Raw genomic sequence first — 13,113 nt, 5'->3', positions numbered from 1 at the left:
TCATATTCATATTTATTTTTCTCTCTGAATATTAAATTGTATGACATTGCAATTTCCCGCAGCACAGTGGTTGGGAAACACTAGATTAGTGAAATCGCCACTATTTTTTTTAACTATTTTTAAAAATCCCAAGGTGGAAGTAATTCAATCTAAAATAAAATATACGGGGAATTCCAATCATTAATACGGGGAGGAATTGGCCCAGGTTGACAGGTATGGGATAAGTACTTTAGAAAATGAATGAATGAATAAAAACATGACAGGAAAGGAAGCAGTTCTCTTTCACTAGGATGAGTATTGTGGCAACTAGCAGGGCCAGGAGAAGAATCAGCAATGGATTAGTAGTCTCTGTCAATCAGTGACACTTGCGGCGAGGGGCCAAAATAGACCCAGTTGTTTTTTTTCACTATTTTTTTTAACTATTTTTAAAAATCCCAAGGTGGAAGTAATTCAATCTAAAATAAAATATAAATAAAAACAACGACAAAAAAACTGATATTCAACCTCGTGTAGTTTCAAGTTATTTCTGAAATAGCGCTGTTTGTAGAAGCCCTGATTTTTTTCCTAAACCTTCTCTACTCGTGTCCTCCTATTGCAGGGATTGGGAACCTTTTTGAAAGAGAGAGCCATAAACAATTACTATTTTCAAATGTTATTCCCTGAGAGCCATACTCACAATTTAAAAGTCAAAATACATGAAAATGTGCTATTTTTTAGTCATTTTACTACTTTTAAAGTACAAAAGTCTTTGAATTCTTTTGGCAACATTGTTACGCTGTTGCTAATCAATGAATATCAATGGGTATCAATGAGAGAATAGATGCAGAAGACTCTAATGGAAAAAAAAAGTCAATGCCACCGTGCCGATGTGACATTCCTATTGGTGCATTCGGGACTCGGCTCTCTCACCAGCGGTTTCCATATTTTAGCTCAGAGCCATATGCAACCATCAAAAGAGCCACATGTGGCTCCCTAGCCATAGGTTCCCTACCCCTGTCCTATTGGTTCATTTTCTGGTCTCTTCCTGCTTCCTAGTATTTCGACTCCACAGCGTGAAATGTTACTCTCAGTAACAGAGCCTTAGGGAAGTATTTGGGGAAACACGTATAAACTATCCAAACACTTTAAGGCAGACGGTTTCGAGAGAATAATCTACACGTGGAATAAAATGTCTCAGTGTTCTGAACCTGCAGGCATTAGCTCGGAAGACACCAAGAAGGAAAGGAAAATAGCTGTCATCACTGGTATCACGGGACAGGTACCTGAACACTTATTCTCTAAAATCAGTATTGATAATTTTGTGTATACTGCTGCACTATTAGACCTATATTAGACCACTATTCGCCCAAGCCACCCTCCACATGCAAAAATGAAGTCAAGCTAGCCGCCCCGCATTTATATCCTTCCTTGTTTCAATTATGTGTATTGCCGTAATGCAACGTGGTGGCTTCAGAGCGAATGTCCATTTATTTAAAAAAAGGTACGTACATGTAGATGTATGTTTAAAAAAACTGGGAGATACCAAAGCATCGTCCCACTTCTGAAATTTTAAAACATTGTACTACCCAAAGACTTGACTTCGGTCAAGCCAGCGGACGTTCGCGTTTCGTGGTCAAATGAGCGGACGCTCAAAATCGTCTGCCAACTTAGTCCAAGCATTATGGTAATTCCATTCAAAACAGAAGCGTGGCGGAACAGTGGTGACTTCCGTGTGTTCGTAGCGCTTTTAAACCCTCAAAATCGGGTGGCCAACTCCGGTCCTCGAGAGCCCCTATCCAGTCTGTTTTGCATGTCTCCCTCCACCAACACATCTGAATCAAATAATCGGGATCGGTATGAAGCTTCTGGAGAGCTTTTTTATGAGTTGGTCATTTGATTCACATACCTGTCAACCTCTGCCGATAACTGCCCTTATAAATGATTATGATTCCCCTTACAAACCCCCAAAAAATCTTACAAACACCGTACGACGCATGTTTACTCGCGGTAACCAGACAGTGTAATAGAAATAACAAAGGTAATTTGCATACAAAGTCTTTTATTCAATTTAAAAAGTTTACAATGCAATAAACTGTGCCTTCAGTGCTTCCTATTGTAAGCCAATGTGCATGATTTAGCAGACTTTATCTGCTCTAATGAGGGTCTCACTTGTGAGCAACAGTTGTCACAGTTCAATTTCATCTGTAATAAAGAAGTAAGAGTGTCTGTTCCCATTGTCTTTCTGGACTCTGTATGAATTTTCCTCACATGGCTGAAAAGCCGCTCGCTATCAGCATTACTGTGAGGAGGGCTGAGTAAAATTAGATACATCTTTCTCATCAGTGGAAAGCGATCCAGCCCCAAACCAGTTTTCATTTTGAACACATGAGGCCAAAATGTCTCTGGACGAATTGGTTGTCCATCCTGACTTTTCTGAGGGAGAAGATCATCAGGTATTAGTTGATAGTCTTCCCATTCATCTTTTAATTGTTCCTGATCAAAGTCTGGTGTAAACCTGTTTGCAAGCTTAACAATACTTGTGTAATCCAACATCTCTCTCTTTCTTGGGTCCAACACCACCAAGTCACTCAGTATTGTACAGACGCTCCCCTACTTACGAACATTCAACTTACGAACAACGGTACATACGAACATGTCTGCAAATTGCGTTTAAGTCCAAAAATGTTCGCAAGTCCAATTTTGTATTTCGCGTCTTTTTCGGAGTAGTACTTCTTTCCGCCGCTAATACCGACGCCTGGCGCTGTGAGAGCTCAGCTCACCCAGCATCTACCTTCTTCGTTGCAATGCGGAAGTGCGTGAATGTATCTCCAGTGTGCAAAGAACCTTTTTCATTTGTATCATTAAATATCCCATGCATCCAATATTGAATATGGTTGGTAAAAAGCTAAAGGCTTCTATTGAGGGAGTTGCAAGGAAGAGGCAAGCCATTTCATTTGAAACGAGTGGCAATAATAACGAAGCTTGATGCGCGTGAGAGTGGTGAGCGTTTCACGGGCATTGAATCGTTCGACCGTCAGTACCATTTATAAACAGAAAGATCGAGCAGCAGGACCCAAATATTGAACGTTGCACAAAGTTTGCAAATCAATTGAATGATGCCATACAGTGCTACCGCATCATTTATGATGAAAAAAAAGAAGAAAACTGTGCAATCGTCATTAGGTCGCTTCTTTTGGCCAGTTTCTAATACATAAATCTCTCTCTCTCTCTACAGTACTGTACATATTCTCTCCATTTTATTAATTTTTTTTTTTCAGTACAAACCAATGCGTGTTACTTATACAAGCCTTAAACATACAAATGCACTTATATAAACCTTCAATATACTTATATAGGCCTTAAACATAAATTATAATACAAAATATAGCACTAAATCAACTTACAAACAAATTCAACTTATGAACAATCGCTCGGAACCAATTGCGTTCGTAAGTTGAGGAGTGTCTGTATTCTCAAATGGAAATTTTTGTATCATTTTAGTTACAACAGCCTCGTAGAAGGAGCGAACAGAGGAAAAAAAAGTTGCTTGCATGGCTGGTGTGATGCTTTGCCTGATTTCATCCTCCTCATTGGTGTCTTGGAAGAGGGCCCTGGTGCCCAAGCCAACAGCAAGCCTGCTATCTTCATGCTGCAGGCATCTGTTTGTATAATCAACTGCCAGCAGGCTATCAGCAGATTTGACATGTTCCATTTGCACAAATTTAACCAAGAGTTTCTTTAAGAGTCTTTCCATTTCTGGTAGCAAATCTCCAATCATACATGCCTCTGTTTGGAACACAATATTGAATTGATTTATTTGAGGCAGGATGAAGCTGAGGAAGTGGAGTGTGAGGAGAGTAACAGGGTCTTGAAGTCGATCATGGATGCTTTTCACTTTACCTGCCCTTTCAACATCCGCATGGCTAGCGAAGTAGCATTTGAGTGCTTCGTACTGAGACAATGTTCTTTCAACCACTTTTTGCAGAGACAACCATCGTGTCGGACAATGCTTTAGGATTTTTTCTTGCTCGGAATTTGTAAAGTCCTGAAACTCTTTAAAATCCTCAATTCGTTTGGAACTATTTTAAAAAAAATTAAATATATCCACCAGCAAGTCATCTATGTTTACTGGCAATGTCTTCAGTCCATCTTTGACACACAGATTGCCAAGATGACAAATGCATCCAACACTAAAAACAGCCCCATTTTTTTCTTTTATCCTAGACAAGACAGAGTTTTTCTTTCCAACCATGGTGTTGCAATTGTCGCTTGCAAATCCCACAATGTTACTCCATGGAATGTCATTTTCTTGTAAAATGTTGTCAATAACGGCAAAGATTGATGCTGCTGTGCCTGATGCCAACTCTGGTAAATCGAGGAGTCTGGTATTTGTGTTCTCCCCATCAAAGAAGTGAGCTAACACAACAAGTCGCTTTTTGGTAGTACGATCATTGCTTTCATCAATCATGAGTGTAAATGGGTGAGTTCTGCAGTACTGAATGACGTCTTGGGTGTAGCCACGTGCAGGGCTCTCCTTAACAATCATCGTAGCCTTGGTCCTCCGACATGCAAACTCCTGCAAAAATATAATATTAAAATATAAAATTGTAATCACATAAATATATATTCAACAATGTACACAATTCTTTCTGGAAAAAATATATCTATATGTATGTGTGTAGCAACACAGTTGGTAAATTATAAATATTTTTCACAATTAAAGTTGGCAGCAGTGTCAGGAACTCAAAGTGCTTTGTTCTCATAACAGGTATAATGCATGAATTATCAAAATTAAATAACAAATGGGGCTTTTCCCAAGGCCATTATGGTTGACACGGTGCCATAAATGCTGATTCATTGTAGATGTGAATGATAATAATAATAATAAATTACCTTAGCTGTCTGTGAATCCGGAAACATAACTTTCACCAAATCCGAGAAGTGGTCCGCAGCTGTGAAAGCAATGTTGTGCTCAGCAAGAAAATGGCAGAAGAGAATTTCCGTATTTGTCGTCTTGTGGGATGCTGCAGGATTTGCGGTAGAGACGAAGTGCTTGGTTAATCATTAACCACGTGCAATAAAGACGTGAAAGTTGCTGCGAGTGGATTTTACGATCTGAAGAGCCACTTTAAAACTGCCGGACACGTGGAGAAAAAACCAATTCACATGTCCCATTAATAATGGGACATGTGAATTGTTTTTTTTCACATTCTCCACGTGTCCGGCAGTTTTAAAGTGGCTCTTCAGATCGTAAAATCCACTCGCAGCAACTTTCACGTCATTGATAATGGGACATGTGAATTGTTTTTTTTCACATTCTCCACATGTCCGGCAGTTTTAAAGTGGCTCTTCAGATCGTAAAATCCACTCGCAGCAACTTTCACGTCTTTATTGCAAGGGACACAGAATGAGAATTGAGTGCCTCTTAACGATGCTTTAATCCAGCCAGCATATTCACCTTGAAGCAACTCCCATTCTTTCTGGTGTCGACCCGATCCTTGAGTTCTTCGTTTCTTACTAGGTGGCTCCTCCATGCTTGCTTCCACGATATTTACTCTGTGTTATGATCACGCTGCGTCGCTGGGTCGACGGAGCGCGATCGTGGGCATCTGTTACGGTCGCGCCGCGTCGTGTGACGCGACCGTGGATGTAGGTAGACCCAAATGCAGGAGGCAGGAGAGGACGAGGCATTAGCGTGATACGGAGTCCTTTAATGAAACAACCAAGGCGTGGAAACAAACGTGGCCGTATGCGGCGCGCATACGGACAGAGGCAACAGAATGGCAACAGAATGACGACAGCTAGCTACCGCTAGCAACCGCTAGCAACCGCTAACAATAGTCAATGGTAGTCATCGACAGTGAACGATAGTGAACGATCCGGCGACGTGTGATGACGCGTCGCTACTTAAATACAGGAACCGAAAGTAATCAATGGATTGGCTACAGCCGGTACGTGTCGACGGCAACCCAGGAGGGCCAAAAGGGCCACTCCTGACACTATGTATATCTACGCATGCGCATGTCATCCTTTATCGATATTGCCGTACGCACCGCTAAAAAAATACATACGATTGAGGATAATTTTTGCTGGTATACCGTGACAATAGTTACGATCGATGACAGTAGCGTCGTTGGCTACCAGCCTACGAGACTATCTGGATTTTAGCTAAAACGGTCTTGTTGAGATCGGTTTTCATAAATATTGGCGATTAAAAAAAAAAAAAAAATTCCCCCGTACAAAAGTCGGTGTACGGCGTACATGATTTGAAATGGTAAAAAAACGTATAAAATACGTATAAAACGTACAAGTTGACAGGTATGGATTCATGTGTGGAAGAGGAGGGAGATATGGGAAACAGACTGGATAGGGACTATCGAGGACCGGACTTGGCCACCCATGCTCAATAATACTCTCAACAGTAAAAAAACAACACCGTATAGCTCATAATTTAAAATGAAATAAAGTAGCTTGATTATAAAACACGCACTTCACTCCACAAGTACTGTATTATGTGAACCCCCAGATTGCTTTTTGTGATACAGTAGCTAAATAAAGATATTTTTTCATAATTTCATGCCAAGGTGGGTCAATCCTAGTACAGTGGTACCTCGTCATACGGCCGATCGTCATACAAAATTCTCGTCTTACAGCGGAAATTTTGATCGAATAATTCGCCCGTCATGCGATCAAAATTTTGTGATGCGACCAAGCCAGGTCTTTTTTGCATATCTTTCATGTATAACAATATCTATGAGCACGGAACTATTAATTCAGACGAGTTTCTCCTAAGACCAGGAAACGCACAACGCGCACCCAAGAGGGCTTTCTGGGTAATGAAGTATACTCGTGCACACAACACCCATAGGCAATGGCAACCTTTCTCAGAATAAAACTTCATTACCCACAATCAATACGTGGGTAAGCTCAACTATTGTATATCCTGTTATTCTTTCTAAGGAAAGAAGCTCCCACGATCGTTCTTTAAAGACTATTTCTCGTTGGCAAGTGGTCGTGCGTTATCCTATTGTGAGGACATTTGTGTGCATCATTTTGGGAATATTTTGAAGGCAATACAACAGCAAACAGTCCATCGATAGCGAACGTGAGGGTGGAGTCGTGGCAAACCGCCAACCCGGACAACGAAGGTAACAAAAGATTACAACAAAATTATAATTCAGTTTTGTGTAAAGTTACATTAAACGTATGTTTGAGTGTCTGTATATATTAATCCAAGTTAATTTAAATTTGTTTGTTCCGTTTACGAGTGCGTTGTCGTGGAAAAAAGCTCGTATCTCGAGGTACCACTGTACAGTGAAATCTCGTTACTATGCCACCTCGTAACTATGCCACGCTTCCTATTATGCCACTTTTGCTCGGTCCCGACAAAATTCAATACTATTTACTATGCCACCCCCTAATCTCGCTACTATGCCACTATTGTGTGTGTGTGTTGTATTTCAAATACATTTATTTTTAAATTTAGCCCACGATGTCAGCTCAGAAGCGCAAGAGAACCGACTTTACGCTGCAGGAGAAGGAAATGCTGCGAAGAAGGCGTCTAATCAGTCCAAGCTAGCCAGGGAGAAAAGCAAGAAATGGGGCGTCAAATTTAAGAGAACCACTGTGAAGGGCATTCTCAGCAAGAAGGATGCAATTATCGCCAGCTATTTATTCTAATCAGACCAGTTAAACGATTTTGTGTTAAGAACATCATACCTAATCTGCATAAGAGTCCAAAGTCAGCAATACATTCTTAATTGTGTGGACTGACCTAGCACAACACACAGCGGTGATCTGGTGTTAAGCGTAGGTCAAGTGAAAAACCAGTTTTATATATTAAATATTGCTCACTTTCTGTCATACAGTACATTCTGTTCCTCTTTTTCCTTTTTTTGATCCCATTGTGGGTGAGTGAAATCAATTTGGACTGAGCGAATGGATAACATAAGAAAATAAAGCCGTTTTACTTTTACAATGAAACCGTTTTTAAAAACCTTCGTCACTATGCCACTCTCGCTACTATGTCACTTTTGCTCGGTCCCGACAGGTGACATAGGAATGAGATTTGACTGTAGTTGACCTCTTTGACCACTCACGTCATCAGAATTATGCAATTTCACAGATTAAATTTGGAGAAAATTGGTATTAAAGTTGCTACATGCGTATTTTTTTATGGTTGTACTTCTTTTTGTGGTACTGTAAATGAAGATTTTTCCATAGTTTCCAGGCAGGGTGGGCCTTTGAATACTCACACTCAAAATTACACATACTCGGTTTTGGGTATGCAAAAGTGACAGACGTCTACTACCAGCATTAACCCATTTGCCTGGAAACTGAAAAAAAAGCTTTATTTTTATTTTTTTACTTAAATTTTTATTAGGTACAGACGCTCCCCTACTTACAAACGTTCGAGTTACGAACAACGGTACATACGAACATGTCTGCGCATATGGCATATGTCGAAAAATGTTCGGAAAGAGATGCTGTAAGTTAGATTTTGTATTGCGTGCCTTTTCCCCGAGTACTGCTTCTTTCCGCCGCTAATACGGACGCCTGGCGCTGTGAGAGCTCACCCAGCATCCACCTTCCTCTGCCCAGTTCGTTGCAGTGCGTAAGTGCGTGAACGTATCTCCAGTGCGCAAAGAACTTTTGTCATTTTTATCATTAAATATCTTGTGCATCCATTATTCAATATGGTTGGTGAAAAGCGAAAGGCTTCTAGTGAGGGTGGTAGTGCAAGGAAGAGGCAAGCCATTTCATTTGAAACGAAAGTGTCAATAATAAAGAAGCTTTATGCGGGTTAGAAAATGAGATATGAGACAAATTTTGATATACGAGCAGACAGCACAGACGCGAGATGCTGCTCATAAGAACATCATGGGCACTGGCTCTCTCCCCGCAACTCCCTCGTGTAATGTCTCTGGTCGCAACTCCCTCTTAGTAATGTCTTTGCGAGCACTGGGCGGAGCGTTGCATTTTTGTAGTGTTTTTTCCCCGTTAGTCAGTGCGAATGGCGTATATACTACTTCTCGTTGGCAAGTGGTCGTGCGTTATCCTATTGTGAGGACATTTGTGTGCATCATTTTGGGAATATTTTGAAGGGAATACAACTCAAACAACCCTCGATATTGACTGAAAGTCAGTGTGGAGGCGGGGCAAAAAGAGCCAATCCGGGAGAAGAAAGGTATCAAAATGTCAAAGAAAATTAGACTTAAGTTTAGTATTAGGTTTGATTAAACTTATTTTTGTGTGTGTCTACATCGTAATCCAAGTTCATTTAAATTTGTTTATGTTATGTTACGAGCGGTTACGGTGCAAACCCCCCCCCCCCCCCCCCCCCCCCCCCCCCATAGATGGCAAACTAGAACAAATAAAACATTTTTTCCAATCCAATATCCTGTTTTTTGGGTTTTTTCAGAGGGTTGGAACGAAGTAATTTGTTTTTAGTTCATTTCAATGGGAAACGTTCATTTGAGTTACGAGAAAATCGACTGCTCACTGCCAGAACAAATTAAGCTTGTATCTCGTATTGTACTTTTGGAGTGAAGTGTGTATTTTGAAATTGTGCCACTTTTTAAATTATGAAAATGCTGGAGCTGTACAGTGCTGTCTTTTTTATTTTTTTATTTTTTTAAGGTTGAGAGTTTTTGAGCGTTTAAAAGCGCTACGAACACACAGAAGTCACCATTGCTTCACCACTCTTCTGTTTGGAATGGAATTACCGTAATGCTTGGACTAAGCGCGCGGACTATTTTGAGCGTCCGCTCATTTGACCACAAAAACGCAAACGTCAGCTAGCTTGACCGCAGTAACGACTTGAACTCAAGTATTTGGAAATAAAAGTACTGTTAAAATATTATATTCACTGTCATTTCACCTGTTTCAATACATACTTAAAAATAATCTCTGACAAATTCATGGACTTCTTCAGTACTGTAATCCCTCGAATATCAGGGAAAATGTAGACCAAACATGGCCGCGATAATCGAAAAACCACGAAGTAGGATCACTCCTATTATTAGTACCATATTACATGTTTTCTTTCCTATACAAAAATACAAGTACACAAGTACAATTATCAAGAAGTGTATTTATTACATTTTACAGTTATACACATATGAAAAGACTTTAATGTTATACTGTGATCCTTCACCACTTTGCGGATTCAGTACATTGCATATTTTATATTAGGTATAAAAAGGTTGATAAAAACATCAAAATTCTCACTGAAATTGCAACCGAAAAATGGGTGATGAAAAATGGGTGATGAAAAATGGCGTAGTCAATGCCCCGCTTCTTCGGCGCTGAATTGAGTGGTACTCCGCACCAAAGAGGAATTTTACTGCAGAAGTAGAATGACCCACTGAAGAAGAATTTGACCGCAGAAAAATGATGCGATATACAGTAATACCTTGACATACGAGGAATTTGAGATACGAATAAAATTCATAGCAAATATTTACCTTGAGATATGAGACAAATTTTGAGATACGAGCATTTGAGACAGCGAGTTGGCAAGGCCGCGAGAGGCTGCTTTATGATTTCACCGCACTGTCTCTCTCACCACATCTCCCTCGTGCAAATATCTCTCCGAGCACTGGGCGGAGCGTTGCATTTTTTCCGTGTTCTTTGCATTAGACAGTGCAGAATTAAGGGAAACACAATGGATCCAAAGCAAGCCGGTACAATGAAGGGTAGTGCCAAGAAAAGGTATGACGACAATCGATATTAAGCACAAAATAATCTAAAAAAAATCATAGTATACTCGTGACTGAGCTGGCTTGTCAATACGTATGGAGAAGCAGGAAGTTCGCCCCAAAGCCACGGTGGAATACATTAACCTCTTTGCATTGGTTATTGAACAAGAAAGTTACAATTTTGTGTAACGTAAGATTAAAACTTTTTTCAAAGTGTGTTCATAGAAATCTTAGTTCATTTAAGTTAAATTTAAAGTTTATATTACGTTACGAGCGCATCCGTCAAGTGACTCTCTCTCTCTCCCCATTCATGAACTCTCCGTTGTATAAAATAATGCCTCATGATATTATTAAACATCATAACCACTAGTAATTTGTTACTCTGTTTGTAGATGGTGAATTACAACCAATAAAATGTTTTTCCATTGTAATCCTGTTATTTGGTGTTTTTTTTCAGAGGGTGGGAACAAATTAATTTGTATTTACTTCATTTCTATGGCAAATGTTGATTTGAGATACGAGTAAATCGACATACGAGCTCAGTCCCGGAACGCATTAAGCTCGAATGCCAAGGTACCACTGTACATTAGTAAAGGGAGAGGAGTACAAGATCTTGCCTTCTCCTGTTTTGTTGCGAGTGAATTTCCCATCGAGCACAGTAATCCCTCGAATGTTGCGGATAATGTAGACCACAAATGGCCACAACAAGACAAAATGAACTTAATACAACTTAGAACAAAACTTGCTGCCTGTCTACTGGATGAGCAACTGGATAGCCTGGATCATGGAAGCCTTCACTAACGCGAAGCTATACCTTGCTGAAAGAGGGCTCCCCTTCAAGGACTTGGACTTAAAAAACTCCATTAACCTGTTTTCTTGGATTTATATCAAGTGGCGAGGAACTATTTTCACTGTGAGTATAGTATTTAAAGTATTTACATTATATATATATATACATTATATTTAGATATTAATACATTATTCTCATATGATTGTAACTGAAATTTTTAATAAATACACTTCTTTATAATTGTACTTGTGTACAGTCGTACCTCTACTCACGAAATTAATTGGTTCCAGAACTGTTTTTGTGGCTTGAAAATTTCGTAAATACAGCAGTACTTTATCTACGGCATAAATCCCTCTTAATATTGGTTCATTTTTTTATTCCTTGTGGTTACCACTCGCTTGGTGTCCTTGGAAAAGGATATTGTGGCCGTTTTCCGAACGTTCGCTTCTTTCTTGGTATAACGCATGGCAGGTTCATTTCTGCCCCAATGGCGTGCTACCCCATTAGCATATTTAAGAAAGTCACTTTTTCGGTCACTGTCATTGTGTCTCGTTTTCTTGAGCTCATTGAATGCCTTAAATGGCCCAGGATGCTTAGGAGGCATTTTCAACGGTGACTCAAAATCCAAACAAAGCTGGAATAGGCTCGGTGTAGTCTTTCTCCACAGGTGATGGGTGCGATGGGAAATTCACTCGCAACAAAACAGAAGGCAAGATGTCGTCTTCTACGGTGAAATATCGCTTCTTCTTCCGCGCTGAGTGCCACCGAATTCAGGGCCAAAGAAAAATCAGATTCTCCGGGTACTCTGGTTTCCTCCCACATTCCAAAGACATGCATTGTAGGCTGATTGGACACTAAATTGCCTCTAGGTATGAGTGTGAGCGTGAATGGTTGTTTGTCTCCTTGTGCCCTGCAAATGGCTGGCCACCAATTCAGGGTGTCCCCTGCCTCTGCCCCAAAGTCAGCTGCGATAAGCTCCAGCACCCCCCGCGACCCTATTGAGGATAAAGCGGTTCAGAAAATGATATAAAAAACACAATGTACTGAAGCCCTGACTGAAGTGGTGAAGAATGACATTTGTTGTGATTCTCTCATCTCATTTTCTGAACCGCTTCATCCCTGTGGTGTAGAGAACCACTCGCCTGACTTGGGTATGGACAGGCGTGGGGAGGATTCCCGCTGTTGGCGGTATGATTGTGAGTGGGTATGGTCGCTTGTCTCTCTGTGTGCCCTACAGCTGACTGGCGACCGTTCTTGGGGGTAGTCTGCCTTTCGCCCAAAGTCATCTGGGTTAGGCTCCAGCAACCCCCGCAACCCTTTTGAGGATGCGTGGTATGGAAGATCTCATCTTATCTCTCATCTCATTCTCTGAACCGCTTTATCCGCATTAGGGTCGCGGGGGTGCTGGAGCCTATCCCAGCTGACTCCGGGCCAGATGGCCAGCCGATTGCAGGGCACAAGGAGTCGGACAACCATGCACACTCACACCCATACCTAGGGGCAATTTAGAGTGTCCAATCAGCCTACCATGCATGTTTTTGGAATGTGGGAGGAAACCGGAGTACCCAGAGAATACCCACGCAGGCCCGGGAGAACATGCAAACTCTGGACGTGACCTGGATTTGAACCTAGGACCCCAGAGCC

The 13,113-nt window shown here is 40.8% G+C and overlaps 2 protein-coding genes across 3 annotated transcripts in view; one reads left to right on the top strand and one right to left on the bottom strand.

The window, feature by feature from the left end:
• The first annotated feature begins 991 nt into the window (after positions 1–991).
• Positions 992–13,113, top strand: part of gmds (GDP-mannose 4,6-dehydratase) — a 159,072-nt gene continuing 146,950 nt past the window's right edge. Inside the window, exon 1 of one of the 2 annotated variants that reach the window (XM_077594609.1) lies at positions 992–1,258. In XM_077594609.1, the coding sequence (XP_077450735.1) occupies positions 1,169–1,258 (90 nt within the window). In that variant the 5' untranslated portion in view covers positions 992–1,168. The remainder of the gene's footprint in view (positions 1,259–13,113) is intronic. The other variant, XM_077594608.1, reaches the window with a different exon arrangement.
• On the bottom strand, positions 3,392–4,525 carry LOC144069405 (protein FAM200B-like). Its single transcript, XM_077594799.1, is given in 1 exon segment — positions 3,392–4,525. A coding segment is annotated over 1 exon segment (1,134 nt).

The sequence above is a fragment of the Stigmatopora argus genome, chromosome 24 (genome assembly GCF_051989625.1).
Source record: "Stigmatopora argus isolate UIUO_Sarg chromosome 24, RoL_Sarg_1.0, whole genome shotgun sequence".
In the NCBI taxonomy this organism is placed as follows: Eukaryota; Metazoa; Chordata; class Actinopteri; order Syngnathiformes; family Syngnathidae; genus Stigmatopora; species Stigmatopora argus.
This window is presented reverse-complemented; position numbering and strand designations above follow the sequence as displayed.